The sequence below is a fragment of the Bos mutus genome, chromosome 22, assembly GCF_027580195.1.
Source record: "Bos mutus isolate GX-2022 chromosome 22, NWIPB_WYAK_1.1, whole genome shotgun sequence".
Classification (NCBI taxonomy): Eukaryota; Metazoa; Chordata; class Mammalia; order Artiodactyla; family Bovidae; genus Bos; species Bos mutus.
In genome coordinates, this window is record NC_091638.1 from 66,003,870 (window position 1) to 66,025,977 (window position 22,108).

At 55.5% G+C, this 22,108-nt stretch overlaps 1 protein-coding gene across 6 annotated transcripts; it reads left to right on the forward strand.

The window, feature by feature from the left end:
* The first annotated feature begins 1,488 nt into the window (after positions 1–1,488).
* Positions 1,489–11,175, forward strand: C22H11orf24 (chromosome 22 C11orf24 homolog). 6 transcript variants are annotated; one of them, XM_070359383.1, is made up of 4 exons: positions 1,489–1,646; positions 5,028–5,252; positions 8,978–9,151; positions 9,816–11,175. In XM_070359383.1, the coding sequence occupies exons 3-4, from the start codon at positions 9,076–9,078 to the stop codon at positions 10,904–10,906; spliced, it is 1,167 nt and encodes a 388-aa protein (XP_070215484.1). In that variant the 5' UTR covers positions 1,489–1,646; positions 5,028–5,252; positions 8,978–9,075; the 3' UTR covers positions 10,907–11,175. The 6 variants fall into 6 exon arrangements, with proteins under 6 accessions (XP_070215484.1, XP_070215483.1, XP_070215485.1 ...); XM_070359382.1 differs by having other exon boundaries at positions 5,055–5,252; XM_070359384.1 differs by having other exon boundaries at positions 1,490–1,646; positions 5,071–5,252.
* Positions 11,176–22,108: the final 10,933 nt, after the last annotated feature.

Consider the following 22,108-nt stretch of genomic DNA (forward strand, 5'->3'; position numbering starts at 1 on the left):
TTCTCCACAACCTGAAACCGTGCGGTACTGGGAGGTGCCACCACTAACTTGAGTTTCGGGTGCTCCCAGGGCTCACAGCCGGCTAGCTGACCTTGTCATCACATACCCCCAGTTTTCTGTGGCCCATTTAGTTTCTCAGCCCAGGGCCCTGCTGACTGAAAAAAACTTACAACCTACAAGTTGAGAATTATGTTTTATTTGGCCGACAAAACTGAAGACTTAAGCCAAGGATACAGCATCTCAGAAAATTCTGAGATACTGCCCCGAAGAGGTAAGGGAGGAGCCAGGAAATAAGGAGTTTCAGCAACAAAAACCAGGGAGTTGGAACATCCAAAGATTACTGTTAAAGAAAACCAGACATCTCAAGTCAATGATTTAGTGCTTTTCCATGTATTTGTGTGCTGTGCTTAGTCGCTCAGTCATGTTCAACTCTTTGAGACCCTATGGACTGTAGCCCACCAGGCTCCTCTGTCCATGGGATTTTCCAGGCAAGAACACTGGAATGGGTTGCCATTTCCTACTTCAGGGGATCTTCCTGACACAGAGACTGAAGCCAGGTCTCCTGCACTGCAGGCAGATTCTTTACCATCTGAGCCACCAGGGAAGCCCAAGAATATACATACGTCAGCCATAAGTATGTACATACACCCAACACCTCTTCCCTCATAGCTCAGTCGGTGAACCATCTGCCTGCAATGCAGGAGACCCAGGTTCCATCCCTGGGTAAAGAAGATCCCCTGGAGGAGGGCACAGCAACTTAATTCCAGTATTCTTGCCTGGAGAATCCCATGGACAGGAGCCTAGCCATGCGGTCGCAAGAGTCGGACATGACTTGGCGACTAAACCACCACCACCAATACCTCTTGAGCTTCTGTCTCACCCCTCAAAGCCTATTTCTAATGAAGGTCAAGTCCCGTCAGCTTTACTCTATACTTCATTCTGCCCCACTGTTATTCACGGCTCACAATTAAAGAACATTTTGTGAGCCTCAGTTTCAGCGTCTGTAAAACGGGTGCGAAGCGTGTCACAGGGTTACTGCAGAGTAAAATCATTGAACCAAGCTCAGGGCTTGGCGCGTGCAAGCGCTCAAGACTCACGGATGGCCATCTCTATTACTTAGTCCCAGCGCTGGCCCCTGGGCCTGGATAAAGTCTGTGGGATGGGAGCGGGCACATGGCATAGCCAAGTCGCCGAGGTAGGTGTGAGATGACCCTCTCCGAGACCCTCGGCCGGACAGGGCGGTATTCGCAGCCAGGTGGCAAAGCCCCAGGAGCCACCACTTCCGGCAGAGACCCGTCCAAAATAGCCACTTCCGGCCGCCCTCGAGGTGTAACCTGAGCCGCTCCGCGGTGGGCGTGGCCCTGGGTGCGGCCACGCCCCTCACTTCCGGCTCGCCTCCGGCAGCGCCACTCATTTCGGGGATGGGGCTCCGGGGTCGTCCAAGGCTGCCCCACCCACCCAGGCCCGCCCTCCCGTGACGTCACCTCCGGGGCGGGGAGGGGTGGGGCCGAGCTGGGGCGGCTGCCCTGAGCGGTCTTGGCTTCGGGTCCCGCGGCTCTGCTGCCGGCCACGTCCCCACGCCGGACCGCGGGCGCTTTCCCCCCGCCCGAGGGCCGCCGGGCCGCCGCAAGGCCTGCTGCGCCCGGGTAAGCGGGCCTCCCTGCTGTCCCGGGGAGCTGTTGTCACTGCTGCCTGTACCGGCTTGGGGGCGGAGAGGGGGAGGTGGGGTGCATGGGGGACTCGAGGGGCGGAGGAGGGAGGCAGCGACACGATGAATGGGGATACGGAGTGCACACTGGTGACGATTGGAGGTGAGGAAGGAGAGGAAGGATCGTAAGGAGGAGTCAGCTGGGGCAAGGAGCGGGGATGGGGAAGCCCAAGAGGCAGGAGGCAAAAAGGGGCCTTAAGAGGACCCCGAACCGGAGAAGAAGAGACGCGGTCGATCCAGTTTGGGAGTGAAGGAGGGAAAGTTGGGACACACCTGGATGGGTGGGGAGCTTAAAAGGTCCTACCCGGCCCAAGGCTGGGCCCCAGGAAGTGTTGCCCTCAACGACAGAGTTGGCCCTTTCAGGTGATCCAGGCCTCCCCTAAGCCCTCTCTACCTGGAAGGGGCTTATGCATTTCCACTTAACCTGCCTGCCTCCTCCACGTGAGTCTGGGTAGCCGCTTAGTCTCTGCCATTAGTTGTTAAGCTAGTATGAGGGGCCAGCATCCACATGGTTTGCCATAAGACATAAATACCTACTTAGAAACCTGCCTTTAATAATATTGTTTTTTCCCCCCCTACCTGGAGGAATCATCTCTAAAATTTCAATACAGATGTTCAGCTTATAGGCCAGACTTGCCTGATGGACAAAGGAATGTGGAATTTGCCCACGTGGCCAGCAAAAATTAGGCTCTTGATCAGCAATTAGCATCATACCCAAAACTCCAGAAGCCTGGAAGGAAGCAATATAATTAAGATGCTCTCCAGCACTCCAGGTTCCCATCTGCCACAGACACATCCTTTGGAACCCAGGACAATGTCTAAAGACACAAACCCACACGCCTGTGTTCCTTGCGTTCTGATACCAAAGTTCAGCCAGGTGACGTGTCAGGACAGATGTCTGTGGTTTTCCCTGTGTTTGTTTCTGCAATCCCTATTTCTTGGTATGTGTCGTTTCTCCAGCTTGGAGTCACATTGCCGCTGCTGCTGATAAATAAGTTACTAGTGTGATGGACTGTGGCAGGTAACACTTGCGTTGGGCCCAGGAACCTGTGTAAACCAGAAAAAGGAATTAAGCAATTTGGAGTCTGATTTTTAGGTAATGTGCATGCAGCACCCTGTATATCACAGTTTCAAAAAAATTTAAAATCAAGCCAAGATTGAGAGCGCAAAAATCGGAAGTGGGAGATGTTGAGAGGCAGCATGAAGTCAAGGACCAGAGAAGGAGGCGCCCAGGGCCACGTCTGAGGGTGCCTTTCTCATGGAGCGTTGTCTGGCTCCTGTCCCTTCCCTGCACAGCTCATGAGGAGCTGAGCCCTGAAAATGAGAACTCTCAGCACCAGCCTAACCTCCTGTCTTTCCTCCTGGCCTGCTCTCCTACTTAACACCATTTCCTTCCTGCTCCAAGGGTCTCTTTCTGAGACCTTGACCTGCCCAGTCTTTCTACACCAGATAACGAGAATAATTGGCCAGACTGTCCTTTAAGGCTCACTGAAGCATCACTGACCCAATGGACATGAATTTGAGCAAACTCTGGGAGATGGTGAAAGACAAGGAAGCCTAGCGTGATGTAGTCCATGGGGTCACAAAGAGTCGGACACAACTGAGCTACTGAACAATATCAAAAACCTCTGCAGGGGAAACCAGATACTAAGTTTTGGTGATGGTTTCTCCACGATGCTTCCCTGGTGGCTTAGACGATAAAGTGTCTACCCGCAATGCAGGAGACCTGGGTTCAATCCCCGGATTGGGAAGATCCCCCCAGAGAAGGAAATGGCAACCCACTCCAGTATTCTTGCCTAGAAAATCCCATGGATGGAGGTGCCTCGTGGGCTACAGTCCATGGGGGTCACAAAGAGTTGGACATGACTGAGCTACTTCACTTTCACTTTCCATCGTGAGTCAACTTCGATTAGCACAGGTCCCGACAGGGCAATCTTGACATTTAAAATACGGGATTGGAAGGTGGGGGCTGTACCATACCAGAGGAATGAAGTCATGGCACAAGGGCCTGCTCTTGACTCTACACAGCGGCCAATTCCTGTCTCTGTAGCAGTGATCACCAGCCGCACTGGTTGGGGGAAGAGGCAGTGATGGGAGCCGTCAGAGGTTTCCTGAGAGACCCATCGAGTTCCCTGAGATAGCTCAAGATATGCTCCATGAGCACACACACCTCGTGTATGTAATTGTGTGTGTGGTTGCACACATGCACAGGTATGATTGCACGTGTACACACGGGGCAGTGTGCATGCATGGGTTGCCTTGTCACATGGATATGAGTGCATGTGTAGCTGTGTGCATGAGTGTGACTGCCTGTGCGTGTGTGTATGTATGTTGCCAAAACCTTGACTCTGTGCACCAAGACCAAACAGAGATATGGAGACAGAGTCATGGAGGACAGAGCCACTCAAGGAAAGAGTGGCTTTCTTACCTTGCCATGCAAAGGGGGAGCACAGTAGGCGAGGGCCTCAAGAACTGTGCCCCCTTCCCTGGTGAGTAGGAAGAGGTTACAGTCAGGGGATGTGATAAGGAACCAGGCAGTAACTTCTGCAAAGTTTCAAAAGGGTGAGGTTGCTGACAAGATGAGGGTGTGTGCAGGGTGGGCCTCCTAATCTCGATGAGCCATCTGTCAGGTCTGCTAGTCTTGCCTTGGGTTTCATCGCTGTTCCTCCTGTGATGAGCAACTGAAGGCGATGGCACCCCACTCCAGTACTCTTGCCTGGAAAACCCCATGGACGGAGGAGCCTGGTAGGCTGCAGTCCATGAGGTCGCTAAGAATCTGACACGACTGAGCAACTTCACTTTCACTTCTCACTTCCATGCATTGGAGAAGGAAATGGCAACCTACTCCAGTGTTCTTCCCTGGAGAATCCCAGGGACGGCAGAGCCTGGTGGGCTGCCGTCTATGGGGTCGCACAGAGTCAGACATGACTGAAGCGAGTTAGCAGCAATAGCAGGCCATTTGGAACTGAGAGAAGGTCATGGAGTCTGGAGTCTTGCCTATAAGAAATGGGGGGACAAAAAGATCTGTGTGCCCAGGAGCCTCACAGGGTTCTGGTTGGCACATGTGCACGTGGGTGTCTGTGATCGTGAGCCAGCCAGTGGTGGTCCTCAGGCATCACCACCTCCTGTGTCTGCCACTCTTGAAAGTGGTGAGTGTCTTGCATCTCTTCCTGAGTGTGTATCAGATACTCACCGATGACGGAATCATGCCTGCCGGTTCATATCTTTACAACTGTATCCTGGACTCCTCTGCAGTTTTGGTTGGCTCCTAGGAAAACACCTCCCTTCTCACTGGATACTACCCCCTGCTTTTCCTCAGGAGCACGTGCTCTTTTTCAAACCCTAGATGCATCTTTTACCAGAGTGGAGCATCTGCCTGGATCCCACCTGCGCCGTAGAGCGTGCCATGGCCTGGGAGTGCCCTGCAAAGCTGCCCTCGCCTCCCGCAAAGCCAGACCTCACCCTGCGAGCCCTCAGTGCCAAGCCCTCAGCTCTCCAAGGAAGATGGCCCAGCTTGGGAGCGCGCCCTGAACAGCTGCCTCTTGTGAGTGTCCAAGGCCCGCGGGCAGGGCCACCTGCTCGGTGACAGGACAGGGAGCCCAGAAACGGCCCTGTGGGGGCTTTGCAGGGTCAGAGTGGGCAAAAGAAAGTGCAAACGTCAGCGGGCTGAGCCATCCAGTGACCGGGACGCCTGGCCGGTGGTGCTGCACCGTCAGAGCCTCTGCCTTCTTTGGTGGCCCTGGACAGGGCTCCCCAGGTGGGCATGGGAGCCATGTGGTCCTCTGGCCATCTTCTGTTGCTGGAAGGTTCCCTCTAGGCCTCGTATTGTGACACCACGAGACTGTGGGAGCCCCTTGGGGTGCTGCATCTCAGCAATGTGGGGGGCAGAGGGGGCCTCTCATAGCAGAAGGGGCCCCGGGAAGAGACCGCTTGGAGGCCGTCCCTGGACCAAGAATGGGACAGTCCACGTCTGTTCTAGGGTGAGGAGCTGGACAGAAGGAGGAAATCCGTTCAGCCCCCTGAATCGGTTCCTCCTGCCTTAGCTGGAATGTCAGCTGAAGCTCAGTGAAGTCCCAGAGCCAGGGGTGGCCATGTCCCACCCATTGCGTGTCTTTGTAAATAAAGTTTTATTGGGACACAGCCACACCCATCACCTGCCTAGGGTCCATGCCTGCTTTTGCAGACTTGAGTAGCCAAGATAGACTGCATGGCCCACAGAGCCTGAAATATTTGCAATTGAGCTTCTCACAGGAAAAAGCTTGCTAACCCTGCTCTCGAGATTTGTAGTGAGGGGGCAGCGGAAGGGCCTAAGGCCCGGGGTGCATTCTGGAAGCCCTGGGATCCAGGGTTCAGACGGGAGCATGTGGGGCTCGGTGGTGGGGGTGTTGTCAATGCATTCGCTGGGTGTGACTAGCTGAAGAGAGAGCTGTTTCAATACATTTATTTATGGAGAGTCCAGCTGCGTCTGCTTCAGCCGCGGACGGGTGGGGGTGGTGGTGCTGTGTGAACTCTTTGTGCCTGAAACCTCCCTGGTTCAGTCCTCACTCAGGACACTGGTCTGTTTCTTCTCCGCCCACCCCCGCCCCACGTGTTTCTGTCGGAACAAAGGATGCCTTTCGAGAGCAGATGCGACTCTAGTTGGTAGGGCCCAGGGACCTTTTGACACCTGTGAGACCCCAGGAACCCTGACGGGACGGTTTTGGCGGGAAAGCGCACCATGAGGCTAAACTGAAGTTAGTGACAATTGGTCAGAAGCCAGGGATGGGGGTGGGGGTGCGGAGCACAGCCTTCCAGCAGAGTTTGTGTTCTGAGGGGACTTTTCCAGTCCTGGGGCCACCCTGCAACGTCCCCGCTGCTCACAGGAGGCAGAAAGCCACCCCGAGGGGCCCCTTTAAGCTGCACAGAGGCGGGCGGGAAACTGCATGTCTTTCACGCATCTGGTGGAAGTGGGTTCATCCAGGAGGGGCCGAGGGTCAGACATGGAAGGCTGCCTCGCCATGCTGACAGCTTACTGACCAGAGAAGTATTAACGCGTCTTCTGTTACCTAAACGTTGCTGTTCAGTCGCTCAGCCGTCTCCACCTCTTTGTGACCCTGTGGACTGCAGCACGCCAGGCTTCCCTGTCCTTCACCATCTCCTGGAGTTTGCTTAAAACTCATATCAATTGAGTCGATGATGCCATCCAACCATCTCATCCTCTGTCGTCCCCTTCTCCTCCTCCCCTCCATCTTTCTCAGCCTCAGGGTCTTTTCCAATGAGTTGGCTCTTTGCATCAAGTGGCCAAAGTGTTGGGGCTTCAGTTTCAGCATCAGTCCTTCCAATGAATATTCAGGGGTACATTTCAGTATTCACTTCCCTGACAAATCGCCAGCCACAGGCGTTAGTTCCTGCCAAAATCCCTGGTCAGTAAGCTTTGGAATTATCCTGGGAGAGTAGGGGTTTAAGCAGCTGAGGCAGGGTGGGCTTTGTGGGTTACAGAAATCTCTCTGGCAGCTGTGGAGTGGCAGATGGCACAGGGCCAGGATGGGGACGCTTGAAGGTGACTCTTGGGGCTGCTGGGAGGCCAGGGAGCCAGCCCGGCCTCTGGTCCGTGGAGAGCAGCACTTGGCGTCATGCTGGGCGAGGAGTCGGTCAGTATGTTTCCTTCAGGGCAACTTGAAGGCTCCCTTCCAAGATTTCTATGGAACTCCAGAGCTTTGCGCTGATGGCCTAGGGTACCTGCGGGCAGGACTGCTTGTGGGGGGCGCCCTCAGGGGCCCCAGTCCCCTCACTTGCCCCCAGACTCCAGCAGCCTGTGCTCCGCCTGCCCTGGGCCGTGGAGTGCCGGGTTGCGGGACTAACCCAAGGTGCACACGGCTGGGCCCCTGTCCAGGGAGGGCCCAGGCCTCGTAGGCGACCATGTGGGACTCCGGCGGTTGGGTGGGGCCGAGGACAGGCTCAGGGCCCACCCAGGACCAGCAGGGCATGAAGTGACGGGCCCCTCAAGGCTACCAGGCCCCTTGGTTGCCCTGCAGCGAGGGACGGGAGAGTGCTGGCACATGGGAGAGACCGGTGTGAGCATGGGGAGTTCCCCGTGCACCCAGGAAGCCTGTCCTGGCTGTGCCAGTTCTCGTTCTGCTGACGCTCAGCCGGTGGGGACTCTGAGTCTCTGCAGCTGCACCATCAGCCTCGGAGACCGGGGCTTCTGCGAGCGGGCCCGCTCAGCCTGCCCTCTGTCCCTCACCGTGGAACCCCTGGGCCAAGTCTCTCGGCCTCTTGGGCCTCATCCCCTCCCGCCTGCATTACCCTCCCCGCTCCCAGATGCCCGTCGCCTGGAACCCCCGTGTGTACTTGTCACACCCGCCTCAGTCGGACCCGCAGGGGCTCCCATCCCCGCACCCCCAAACCCAAACCGTGCCCGCCCCTCTCTAGTTTAGCCCCCGGTCTCACCGCGCTGTCCCCTGGTCCCTGCTGTCATTACCGGCCACTACCCCCTACTCATCCCCCCCACCCCTTTTCCGACAGGTGGATCCCATCCGTCTTTCAGAATATGGCCCAGCTGGCACCCTGCTCCAGCCCCCCCCAGCTGAATTCTATGCCCCCTCTGGGGCCCGAGGCACCCAGTCCCCTCCCACCCGCCTCTGGGGCCTCCGCACGGAGGGCCAGCCTCCTCCTACCCCTTCTTGGCCGGCCCAGGTGCCATCCCCTCGCCGCTTCCCGACCCTGAGTCACGCTCCGCTCTGCACTGGCAGCAGCTTGCGGTGACCACTCTTCTGTGCCTCCCTCTGGAGGAGAGAGTCGTGTGGCTCTCGTCTTTCTGTCCTGAGTCCGCTGCCTGGCACGTTAGCGGGCACTCGGCTTGGGGTGCGCTGGTTGGATGGATGGGTGGCCGGATGACGGATGGGTGAAGGCTGGCTGCTCGTGACATGTCCCCATGCGGTCAGCCATCACAGGTCCTGCAGGCCGCAGATGTTCAGGAGGAGGACTTGGGTGATCTCGGTAACTGGAAGTCTTTATACCTTCTCTCTGCTGCTCTTTCATATTCTGAACTCTGGGGTGGGATGGTGGGACTTGTGAAAGTGGGTCAAGAAGTGCTGTAAGCCCATGAAAGCAAGCACCGGGCTGATCCCCGGACACGTGGCTGAGAACTGGCATGCCCTTCCCGTGTGCCAGGCCCCAGGGAACATCTGGCTGGGTTTGCACCCTGCGGCCCGCCAGAGCCCTCCCTCACCCGTGACGGGAGCCCTTGCCCCTGCATTCCTGACCAGACGCCTGCTGTCTTGACCATAGGTACCTCGGCCAAGCAACAGGGAGCCCTTAGCAGCCTGAGGCGTGGCCAGCTGGGAGCCTTGGGGACCACCCAGCCTCGCTCCCGGCCCACCTGCAAGATGTGGACAGCCCTCGTGCTCGTTTGGGTTTCCTCCTGGTCCTTATCCGAAAGCCTGCACACATCCAAGCATTCACGTAAGTGAGAAAGCCGTGCGTCTGCTGGACGGGCCTGCCGGGGCTCCGGGGGCTGGGCTGGGAAGGCTCGTCCAGCTGACGTGGGACTCGGCCTCTGAGCCCTGCAAGGGTTACTCACTGGGTCCTGCAAAATTTCAATTGTTCCGTAAACCCAGTGTTTACTGGGGAGTCGGTCGACCCAGACATCACGTTTAGTTGCGCTTCTCGTCTGCGCCAGGCACCGTGCGTCCCCAGAACTCTGTAAGTCCTTCCATAAAGCCGAGAGCTGTGGCACGGTGTGAATATCTGGGCAGGGATTTAGCTGCTTTGAAAACCTGGGTGTGTGTTGGATAGTTTTTTTTTAATGGTGAATCACACCTGTGATGTGAGACTTCGATATTTTGGAACTTGGATCAAAAGGTGAAGCTCCGAAGTCTTCCCGTGCATTTGGGGTTCAGAGAGGAAAGGAGTTTTTTAACCACAGCGCCGAGCACCCGGGCTGCAGGCCAGAGGTGCGCAGTGAGATAAGAGGGAAACCTGGCCCCATGTCACCATCGTCCTCCCCGGCCAGACCCACGGCCCAGAAACTCAGCCCGGCTCTGAATAATCCACCCGAGTAATCCACTTCTCTAACGAGAAGATGATCATTTGTCTTTCTCCTTTTCCGACTTTTAACGGTATGCAGTCCTCAACCAAACGTGGGACCATTTGGAGAAAAACTCATCCGTGGAAACAGCGACCGAAGTCTTGAACACGACGGCTGAGAGAATGACCCCGGCGACGCCGTCTCCTGTCACGCTGACCAGAGGGACTTGGGGAGGCGACCACACCTCTCTTGCAGTCACAGCAGGGGCAACACACAGGACAGACGTGGGCACTTCTGCGACGGCTGGAGGGACCCGGGCCGGAGCCGCCTCCAGGCCGCCCGTGCCGCCCGCCCCGGCATCTGCCTGGAGGACCCCGTCCGTACCTGGCACGCGAGCGCCCGGCAACGGCACGTCATCTAGGCCAACGACGGCCATGCCGCCCACCACACGCACACCGGCCACAAGTGCCCAGCCCGCTGCCGGGACCCCCACAAATGTCAGCGGCCCCGCAGGCTCACACGGTCTTCCCGGGCCCACCGCCAGCCTGACGCCCTCGAGTCCCCAAGCACTCAGTGAGTCCACGCAGGGCCGCACCATCCAGGCGCCAACGCCGACGCCCCGGACTGTGGATGACACGGCACAGAGGCCCACACCCACCCTCTTAAACACAACCCCGGAGCCCGCCTCCCCAACTGTGGCTTCCATGTCCACGACCATGGGCATTACAACCAAGGCCCCTGAGCCGACCGTCAGCACAGCGGCAGCCTCCACACCTCACACCAGCCCGGCCCCCACGGTGGAGGCCACGACCCCCACGACACGGCCCAGCCCTGCCACATCCACGCCGGGGGCCGCAGGGCCAGGCACGACTCAGACGCCGGAGCAGACGGAGCCTGCGGCCACGCCTGGTACTACTTCCCCAGGGCCGACCCCCGGGGACTCCAAGGTGCCACCCACAGACTCGTGCCAGCCGAGCACCCAGGGCCGGTACCTGGTGGTCTCCAGCGAGCCCCTGGCCCTGTCCTCAGTGAACAGAAGTTTCCTCCTGGCGGTACTCTTGCTGGGGGTCACCCTCTTCATCACCGTCCTGATCCTGTTCGCCCTGCAGGCCTACGAGAGCTACAGGAAGAAGGACTACACGCAGGTGGACTATCTCATCAACGGCATGTATGCCGACTCCGAGATGTGACCTGCGGGCCAGGCGGGCACCGCGCTTAGCCGGGCCTGGGCCAGGCCCCCTGTGCCCTCCCTTCCGGGTTGCCTCTGAGGCCAAACCAAGTGCTTCCAGATTCTTTTGGTGCAATTTAGGAGACATGCCAGATGCTAAACACATTTAATTGCTGTCAAGATTAATTCCATGATCACTAAAGAGCGGCTGCTTTTTTCATATTTATTTTTGTAACGATCATGTTGACACAGGGCCAGTGGTTCTGCCTCGGGATGGGGTGGGTGGGCCCCCCGGGGTGGGTCCTGACCTGAATTAAAGCAATGACCCCTTTCCACTCAGACCGCGTCCCTCTGTTTGTGTGGGCTGCATCCTGCCCCCCGCCCCTGCTCCCGTCACGCCCCGGGGAGCCTGTTCAAGATTGTATGATGGGATGCGATGTTGTCGACGTTGAAAGTTCTGCGAGGCCCTGGACGTGGGCTGCATCTGCTGCTCTCCTGGGCTTTGCTCTTAGGCCTGACCCTGTCTGAGCCTGGGCGGGACGAGCCTTTGCCTCTGAGGGTCCCTGGCACCACGTGGACGTGAGTCCTTTCCTCGAATCCTCCTTTCTCGGGACTGTGATGTGGTGGACGCATGGAGCCTGCTTTGGATACGAGACCCGAGTAACAAAACGTGCACCACGTGTGAGCTACACCATGTAACCAGGTGGGCAGGATCTGCCCAGACCCGGCTTCTGGGGACCCCGCACAGCTCACCGTGTGCTCTGGCCGCATGGGAGCCTGGTCAGGTGGTGCCTTGGGCTGTCGTTTACCAGCAATGCACCCCAGGTCACCCCGGAACCCAGGGGAGCCCCAGGCCCGAGCGAGCCCGAGGCCAGGCCCCACGTTCCCAGCAGCCGTCAGAGCCCACACTGCATGCTTGTCACAGGCCACACACTGTCTTAGTGCTCAGCGCACGTGACTCAGCGCCCACCCGCACCCTAGGACACCAGTGCTCTGAGCCCCATTTTAAAGGCGGGACCACCGAGACACAGAGGAGGCCTCACTCATCCGCAGAGGGCCAGAGTCAGAGTTCCACCAGTTCCAGAGGCCGGGTCTTTGCTTAACAGCTTTGTTTTATATGTTGTCCAGACCGCACTTGGCTTTCGGGCCTCACTGCCTACCTGCCCGAGGCAGCGAGAGCTGGCCCACAGCACGTGAGACCGGCTTCCAAGCCACGTCTCTGAGCTGTGTGACTTGTAGCACGGGGCACTGGTGGGGACTCAGTGTGAAATGGGAAGACAGTCACGTCTGTCGTGGCCCCAGGGCCATGCTGCCTGGCAAGATTCCAGGAGCGGAGTTGACTCTCTGCTTCTCAACTACTCTGAGCCCTAAGGAGGAGACTTTACCTGGAGACGCCAGGTTCCCCATCACAGGGGTCTCCTGAGCCAGACCTGCATGTCTGATCCTCCTATTTTAAGTTCTGCCTCCAAAAAGAATTTCAAATGGTGCATAATAAGAGACAATGACAGGGGCTTCTCTGTTAGCTCAGTGGGCCAAGAATCCACCTGCCAAGGCAGGATACGTGTGTTCCGTCTATGGGTTGAGAAGATCCCCTGGAGGAGGAAATGGCCACCCACTCCAGCATTCTCGTCTGGAGAATCCCACGGACGGAGGAGCCTGGCAGGATACAGTCCATGGGGTCGCAAAGAGTCAGACACGACTGAGTGAACACACACACAAAACACAAAGGCAGTGAAACCATCTGAAATAACGTAAGCGCCATGAGTGGAGGGTATACAGAGCAGGGAGGTGGGGATCCGAACAGTCCTCCCCTGTCTTCCAGCTCCATCTGTGGGTTCCCCAGCCCCTTTCTCACTGGTTGGCCCAGCAGCCCCTTTTCCTTCCCCAACAGCCAAGATGTGCCTCCAACAGCTGGACTCCCACCAGCCTCTGCCGTGCATGCGTTCTCAGCCGTGTCCAGCTCTGCGACCCCGTGGGCTGTAGCCCGCCAGGCTGCTCTGTCCATGGGATTCTCCAGCAAGAATACTGGAGTGGGTGGCCAGTTCCTATTTCAGGGGATCTTCCAGACCCAGGGATCGATCCTGCAACCTACTGGCCTACACGCCTCTGTTTCTCCCTGCCCCAGCAGACCCATCGTACACTTGAGCCCGTCTGCTCTTTGATCCCAGGTGCTGGCGCTCCAACTGTGGCTGAGAAGGTGTCAGCCTCACTGACCGGAGCTCCAGGCCAGCCTGCAGCTCCATCCTCAGGTCTGAGAAGTCACCTCTGCACATCAGGGTGGACAACTGGGGGATTTAGGGAATGACCTTTCTCTGCCAGCATCACCCCAGCAACATGCTGGTACTGGCCCGTCAAGGGCAGGCTCCACACCCTGTCTGGTTGCCACTCAATGGACACAGCCCAAACCCCTCTGTGAACCACACTGGGTGCTGTGTTCCTTTGCAGGGATGTAGGACAAGGGGCAACCCTCAGGGCTGGCTTTCATCCTTAGCTTGTGACCAGGGGCCTCTGCCTCCAAGGAATGGGGGCGTGGAGTGTCACAGGGCTCTCCAGTCCCCCTGCCCCAGCCAGGACTCCAAGTCTTTTCCCCCTAAGAATCCACTGTGCTCTCTACTCCTCCCTCCTAGGGTCCCGTTCCCATCGTCTTGGCTCCTGTTTTTTGTTGTTAGGTTGCTGAGTCCTGTCTGACTCTTTGCAACCCCATGGACTGCAGCACGCCAGCTTTCCCTGGCCTCCGCTGTCTCCCGGAGTTTGCTCAGATTCACATCCACTGAGTCTGGGGCTCCTGCTGGCGGACTGCAAACCCTTAACATGCAAGGCCAAGCTCAGCAGTGGCCCCCAGGAACGTGAGTGGCCCCCAGGGTTCTTCCTAAAGCCAACAGCATCGCCACTTACCTGAGCTGGATGCCCGGGCTTCACCCTTGAGTCCAGCTGGCCATCCGAGCTTTCCTGTGAGCGGGCCTCTCCCGGCCTGAGTCCTACCTCCTGCCCTACCTGGGGGCCCACTGCCACCTGCCCGCTTCTCCCCAGCTGTCCTCCACCCTGCAGCCAGGGCACCCTCAAAATACAAACCTGATCACAGCTGTCCCTGCCAAGTCTTTCCCGGGATGAAGACCAAACTGCCAGGCTGGGCCTTCCAGGCCAGAGCAAACCTTCCAGGGGGTCCTGGCCCCCAGCAGAGCCTGAGGGGAGGGGCGAGTCTCAGGAAGCCTCGCAGGAGAGGGAGAGCACACGGGCGCCTGCACGCAGGCCTTCCGCTCTAGGGGCTGTGCGTCTGAGCCCAGACTGTCCCCTGCCCGGAGGCCACCTGCCTGCAGGAGGCCAGGCGGAAAGTCCCTTCAGACCTATTCAGCGCCCGCTGTTTGCCAGCCAACTGGGGTTCAGGGGTGCAGCTGCCACACAGTGACCCCCCCAGCCTGAGATCTGAAGGGTGATCGTGAGAAGGAAAGAGGAGACACACGGGGTGCCCGACCCGCTGGGGATGCTGGGGCCGGGGGCTGCCTGACAGAGGGGCTCGGAGCCTCTTCCCTGGCTCTGCTCCAGCGGCAGGGGCCGTGGCTGCTTCGGGGAGGAGCAGGCTCCTGCTTCCATGGATGAGGTGCCGGAAGGTCAAGGTGAGATGTGTCAAATTCGGGGCTTGGCCCCCGAAAGCGATTTCTCCTCGTCACAGTGCGGAAAGTGAGGCACATGAAGGCCGAGTGGCTTGCCCAAGGCCGCTGCTCACCCTCCAAGCAGTGGAGGGACAGGGTTCACTCTGGGTTGGTCTGTTCGTCTGCGAATACCGGCCACCACGCGGCGGCTGTCGCGTTCCTCTTGGCGGAGCCCGGAGTCCGCAAACCGGCGAAGTCCCCGGGCTCCCCCTGGTGGCCGAGCCGTCTTCCTTCACCCTGGGTGCTGGCCCTGGCCGGAGGCACTGGGTCCCCCTCCGCCAGACTGCACCCACCTCCCTCCCAGCCTCACTGGGGGTGGGGTAATCCCTCCAGCCTGGCACTGGGGACGCCTTCCCGGTCACCCCACACTGGAAGGACTTGCCCACTCACTGCTAGACCGGATCTCCCTTGTGGTAGACGCAATGCTCTTGGTGAAATTGCATCATTTGTGCCTGTAACTGTCTCCCCGCGCGACGAAGCCAGGCCAGGGTTCAGGAACATGCAGTAAAGTCACACTCGGGCCCCGGGGCTTCTGTCCCGTAGCCCCACCAGCTGGGTTACTTGGGGCAGACAATTCACACTCAGACACTTTTTATTCCTGCAACTCTACTTTAAAAGGGAGGCCGAGGTTTATCCAGCAGGTGCTGACGATAGCTGGTATTTTTTGAGCACTCACTATGTCTCAGGCTGGCATGGCTTCCAGCTTTCATCTCACTGAATCATCTCAGATCCTGGCGGCCTGCTCCCCCACCCACAACATCCTCCACACAGAAGCCTGATCACCATGTGCTCCTGCCTAAACCCCGCCACTGACTTCTCACTGCCATTAGGACAAAAATCCAAACAAGGGAACTGAGAACACAGGTGGCCAGCGGGAGGCATTCATGAAAAGCAAGGGAAATGGGGGACCCAGGCAGAGAGACTGTGAACGCAAAGCCCCAGGACAGGGAACAGACTGGCCAGCTGGAGGAGGGAGGGGACAGACAGGTCAGGGTCAAGGCCAGGGTGAGGAGGTAGGGTCCCAGGAGGGTTTTCAGCTGAGGAATAACGTCATCCAACTTGGGGGATGTCCAGAATCCCAAAAGTTACTTTGTTGGGAATTCCCTAGTGACCCAGAGGTTAGGACTTGGCACTTTTACTGACACAGCCCTGGTTCAGTCCTTGGTGGGGAACTTAATTCCCACAAACCAGCACAGTGTAGGTTGAAAAAAAATTACTTTGTTGAATGTAGTGCTTCTTACAGATGAGGTGCCGTGCTGTCTGGGGTGCAGGAGGGGAGTGTGGTGGTGTGTCGGCGGGGCCACATCATCAAGGTGCTGAACATAGACGATGGTTGGTGGGCTTGTCACTGGTCATCCTACTTGTCTGTGTCTGTATGTCTGGCAGTTTCTGTGATAAAAAGTTAGAAGAAGAGAAAGGAGGGGGATAGATTTCGATTTAACTCTAAGTGAAATCCTTCTGGGTTCACCCCATGGTGGGGGAGGGTGGCTTGGCGGCTGGAAAGGTTGCTCCTCTGCCCCTCGGGGGAGATGGCCCAGGGTGTGCTCACAGACGGAGAGACGCCCGTGAGCTTGGCACACGTTTTGGAAGCTGAGTCAGCGGGACTGCCACTGTTTCTTTACACACGTCCCACACGCACAAAGCAGAAGCCGGGTTGACCCCGGTGTCTTTGGCTCGATGACCTGGGATGCTGGCGGTGTCATTTCCAGAGCTTTATATGTTAGTTTGTTCCATTCTGACTCCTGATCATCCTCCCCTGCCCCATCACAGAGGGGATGCTGAGGCCCTGGGGGATTGGTGAAACTTCCCCGTGTCACGGGACGGGGGCAACAGAGCCCGATTCACACCCAAGGACGCCACCCCGGTTTCCACACACTTACCAGAGACCCCCCCCAGCTCCTCGTGGGAGGACTTGGGGGGTGGGATGGGCACCCCACCAAGAGTTCTGTGGATAGGCTGAGGCTGAGAGGTCTGTTCGGTGTCAGGAGGACAGGGGGTATGAGTCTGAAGTTCAGGAAGGTCCCAACAGGAGAGAGAACTCAGCAGCCTTCAGAGCAGAGACAGTCCGGGGTTAGGGTCATAGTTAGCACTAGGGTCAGGGGCGGGAGGGGAGGAGGAGACCAACCTGGCCACGGGGAGGAGAAAAAAAGCGCGTCTTCCTCCACCAAGAGGGTCCCAGAAAGAGGCCATGGACGGCCCTGTCGGCCAGGCAAGGAAGGGGTGAAGGGGTGAAGGTCCTGGGTGGCTGCTCCTCCCAGGACGTCCCCACTGGCCTCGTGAGGGGGGCAGAGGAAGGCAGGCAGGTGAGCAAGGTGGGCAGAGACGATGGCCGCCTTCTCAGGAGGTTTGCTGGGGAGCAGGTCGGGCCAGGCAGTGGGCACAGGTGGGTAGGGCACCAGGGGGGATCCTTTTTATGCTAGCCATCTAGAGCGTGTTCATTTGTTGATGAGAATCCCCGTGTGAGAGACGATGATGAAAGGGTAAATGGGAGAGAATGGAGGAGCTGAGTCCTTAAAAGGGAGACCGAGAAGGGGTTCAACACCCAGAACAGCTTCCCCGCCTCCCACCCCCATAGGAGTTCATCTTACGCCCATTTCCAGGTTGGGGGGCCGACTCATTGGAAAAGACCCTGGTGCTGGGAAAGATCAGGGCAGGAAGAGAAGGGGATGACAGAGGATGAGATGGTTGGATGGCATCTCTGAATCAATGGACGTGAGTTTGAGTGAACTTCAGGAGATGGTGAAGGACAGGGAAGCCTGGCGTGCTGCAGTCCATGGGGTCGCAGACAGTCAGACACGACTTAGCGACTGAACAACAGTGGCTTTTTGTTCTCGTATCCTTGCATTTCACCCTGGAGGACTCCTTTCAGCATTTCTTGTCGGGAAGGTCTGCTGGGAGTAAATTCCCTCAGCTTTTGTTGATCTGCATGCTTCAGTCGTGTTTGACTCTGTGACCCTATGACCATAGCCAGCAAGGCTCCTCTGTCCACGGGATTCTCCAGGCGAGAATACTGGAGTGGGTGCCATTTCCTTCTCCAGGGGATCTTCCTGACCCAGGGATCAAACCTGCTTCTCTTACATCATCTGCACTGGCTGATGGGTTCTTTACCACTAGCGCCACCAGGGAAATACCTTAATTTCTCCTTCATTCTTGAAGGAGAGTTTTGCTGATATAGAATCCTTGGTTCAGAACTATATATATATTATTCCACTACCTTCTGGCCTCCATGGTTATTGAGGATAAATCAGGTGTTAATCTCATTGAGGACGCTGGTATGTGATGTGCTGCTTTGATCTTGCTGCTTTGAAAAATCTGGTCTTGTCCTTAGCTTTTGACACTTTCACTACAATATGCCTTGGTGTGGATCTCTTCGAATTTATCCTACTGGGGGTTTGTTGAGCTTCTTGGATATGCATATTCATGCTTTCTTCAGACTTGAGATATTTTTCAGCCATTTTATTTTCAAATACTTTCCTGCCTCTTTCTCTCTCTCTTATCCTTCTCAGACTCCTATAATGCATATGTTAGTATGTTTGATGGTGTCCTATAGATCTCTTAAGTTCTGCTCATTTGTACTCATTCTTTTTTCTTTCTGCCCCTCAGACTTGGAGAAGGCGATGGCAACCCACTCCAGTACTCTTGCCTGGAAAATCCCATGGACGGGGGAGCCTGGTAGGCTGCAGTCCATGGGATCGCTAGGAGTCAGACATGACTGAGCGACTTCACTTTGACTTTTCACTTTCATGCACCGGAGAAGGCAATGGCAGCCCACGCCAGTGTTCTTGCCTGGAGAATCCCAGGGACGGGGGAGCCTGGTGGGCTGCCGTCTATGGGGTCGCACAGAGTCAGACACGACTGAAGCAATTTGGCAGCAGCAGCAGCAGCAGCAGCAGCCCCTCAGACTGGATAATTTCAATTGTCTCATTGATCCTTTTTTTTTGCCTGCTCAAATCAGCTATGGCACCAACTCTCCTTCAAGAATGAAGGAGAAATTAAGGTACTTCCCGGGTGGCACTAGTGGTAAAGAACCCGCCTGCCAGTGCAGACAGTGTGAGAGAAGCAGGCTCAATCTCTGGGTCAGGAAGATCCCCTGGAGAAGGAAATGGCACCCACTCCAGTATTCTCGCCTGGAGAATCCTTGCTGGCTATCGTCCATAGGGTCACAGAGTCAAACACGACGGAAGCACGCAGGTCAACAAAAGCTGAGTGGTTCTATAGAACCATGCTAGTGAATCTTTTCATTATTATACTTTTCAGCTTCAGAATTTCTGTTTAGTTCTCCTTATTTATATCTTCCATGTCTTTATTGATGGTATCCTTTTCTTCAAAGATCGTTTTCCTGATTTCCTTTGGTTCTTTGTCCATGGTTCCCTTTAGTTCATTGAGCATATTTCGGACAACTGACTTAATGTTCTTGGCTGTCAGTTCCAATGTATGGGCTTCCTAAGGGTTGTACTGAGTCAAAAATTTTTTTTTCAAAGTGAATGGGCCATACTTTGCTGTTTACATACTTTGTTGTTTATTTTTATGTTCTGTAGTTTTAGATGAGAACTAGACATTAGGAATATTTTATCGTAGTAACTCTATACATCTGATTCTCCTGCATGTGTGTGTGTGCTAAGTCACTTCAGCCATGTCTGACTCTTTGCAACCTAATGGACTGTAGCCCACAAGGCTCCTCTGTCCATGGGATTTCCCAGGTAAGAACACTAAAGTGGACCTTCATGCCCTCCTCCAGGTGATCTTCCCGACCCAGGGATCGAGCCCACATCTCTCACATCTCCTGCATTGGCAGGTGGGTTCTTTACCACAAGCGCAACCTGGGAAGCCCTCTGATTCTTCTGCTCCTCGGGAATTGCTGCGTTTTGTTTGGTGAGGCTGGAACAATCCATTTGTGACTTTTCCAACTATTATTGCAAAATTTATGTCCCTCATGCATGGTCATGGAAGCTTCTGTTCTATTAAATTGGTGGTCAGCAAGTGACCTGACAAAGCTTTCCTTAAATGTTTGGCTTCCTCCAAAATAAATAAAGGTTCCGTCTCTTTGAATCTCTCCATAGATCCTGCCAGGGGAAGCTGCTGCAGCTGAGAGGGTTAAAACCAAGGCAGGTATCTGCACTGGCCCCTCAAAGCATTGGCAGACCAACTGAAATGCAGAACCTCACATTTTTGGAGAACAAGAACCCTACTGTCCACTCTGCCACCAACCAGCCACTCCAGAAACATGAGCCCCCAGAGCTGGGCCAGAACCAAGGAACAGGAAGTGGTAGCTGGTTAGCACACACGCTTCTCTCACCAAAGAAGAGCAGTTTCTCTCTCTGTTAAACATTCCTCTGAATTGATCCACTGATTAATCAGTTTGATGAGTGTCCAATCAAGTTCCAGAATTCTAAAATGGTTGGTTCAAGTCATTATTTCCTTCTCCATGGGAAAGATTGAAGGTGGGAGGAGAAGGGGACGACAGAGAATGAGATGGTTGGATGGCATCACCGACGTGATGGACATGAGTTTGAGTGGGCTCCGGGAGTTGGTGATGGACAGGGAAGCCTGGCGTGCTGCAGTCCATGGGGTCGCAAAGAGTCGGGCACAACTGAGCAACTGAACTGAACTGAACTGATCTATGCTTCAGTGGAAGGTCAACTCACAGAGCTTCCTCCTCTGCGATTTTGTGTGACATCACAACTGTGCAAAATGCAATCACATACACATAATCACTTACATCCCGTCACCTTTGCTGCATCCTACTGGTTAGAAGAAGCAGGTCCTGGGTCCTGCCCATCCTCAAGGGGAGGGAAATACACAAGGTTATGAAAGCCAGGGCGGCTGAGAACATGGGGCAAATAGATGGAGGAAAAATGGAAACAGTGACAGACTTTATCTTCTTGGGCTCCCAAATCACAGTGGACGGTGACTGCAGCCATGAAATCAAAAGGTGCTTGCTCCCTAAAAGAAAAGCGATGCCTTAATTTCTCCACCATACTGCTTACAGAATATGTTATTTCTAAATAAGCTAGCATACATATATGTATGAAAGAATCGGAAAAGTTCTGGAAGAAGATGCACTGAACTCTTAATACTAGGAGAGGGACAAGAATTGTTTATAGAGGATGGAGAGAAGTAAGGAGATAAAGCTTTAATTTTTGGAAAGAAAACACATTCAAATATGAACATAATATGACTAAAGAACTGTAAGCATCTCCTTCAGAGAGGCAGTATAGATTAATATTTGAGCTGAGTCTAGAGTTCCTCAAGGAAGGAAAGATCCATTAGCTTAAGAATTTCCCCAGGCTCGAATACTGGAGTGGGTAGGCTTTCCCTTCTCCAGGGCATCTTCCCAACCCAGGAATCAAACCCAGGTCTCTCGCATTGCAGGAGGAGTCTTTACCAGCTGAGCCAAAAGGAAAGCCCTAAGAATTTCCGGTGATTCCCAAACCTTTGCAGAGCCCAACCCCAGGAGTACAACTGGAGGCACAGGAAACATGGCTGAACTAGGAGACACTGGGTCTTCCCTGGCGGCGCGGATGGTGAGGGGTCTGCCAGAGATGCAGGAGACCCACGTTCAGTCCCTGGGTTGGGAAGATCACTGGAGAAGGGAATGGCGACCTACTCCAATGCTCTGGCCTGGAGAAGTCCATGGACAATTAGAACTCTCTTTGATTTCCTGTTCTTTGCATTCCCATTATAAACAATGTGGTCCAAAAGCCATTAGGTAGGGCACAAAATAGAAGATGTTCAAGTAGATGTTCAAGAAGAGCTATAATAGCTTGGAGGAGGAAATGGCAACCCACTCCAGTATACTTGCCTGGAGAATCCCCATGGGCAGAGGAGCCCGGCGGGTTACAGTCCATGGGGTTGCAAAGAGTCGGACACGACTGAGTGACTAAGCACGTAGTACCTTACAGCAACATGCAGAGACAGGGCAAGGACTAGGGCAAGGCAGGGGAGGCACTTACCTCGGGTAGGAAATGTAAGCTGGTTCCCCAAAACTAGTAATTAAGATAAATGACATTTTGATACACTGTTTTTTTTTTAAATCAAAATGAATGCAGAAAAATCTATAGTGAGCAAAATATCAAAATGTTTAACTCAGGATCAGAATCGTTGATATTTTTTTATGTTGCCTCAAGCTCTATATGACTCACCATGAAACTCTTACTTGTCCTTCATATGGGGGTATGGACTGATGTGGGGTGTCAGAGCCTGACTAGGGTCCCTGAGGTGCTCAGCGTGGGGTTGCAGAGCCTGAGTGAGGAGCCTGTTCACACAGGAGGCACCTGGTGTGGACGGTCAGAGCCCCAGGAGGGTCAGAGGACAGTCACACCGCAGTGGCCGGGTGTAGGGACTGGCGTCCGGGAAAGGAAAGCAGGGTGTTTGTGCAGGAGGGAAGACTGACACGGATAGCTGGAGCCAACAGGGGTTGAGAACAGCTTCCGGGTGGGCCGTGTGCCTCCCAAGGCAAGTCGTTAGAGTCTGAGGAGGACACTTGTGGTGGGGAGCAGTAGAGACAGAGTCGGTTACATTGAAGGCAATTGATCAAGTAAGTAAATAGATCGAGGGTTTAGGGAGACATGTTT

Bases quoted from the DNA above. Each gene is read 5' to 3' on its own strand.
- C22H11orf24 (XM_070359383.1), top strand. From the start codon at position 9,076: ATGTGGACAGCCCTCGTGCTCGTTTGGGTTTCCTCCTGGTCCTTATCC. The intron at 9,152-9,815 runs GTAAGTGAGAAA...AACGGTATGCAG, and splicing joins GCACACATCCAAGCATTCAC to TCCTCAACCAAACGTGGGAC.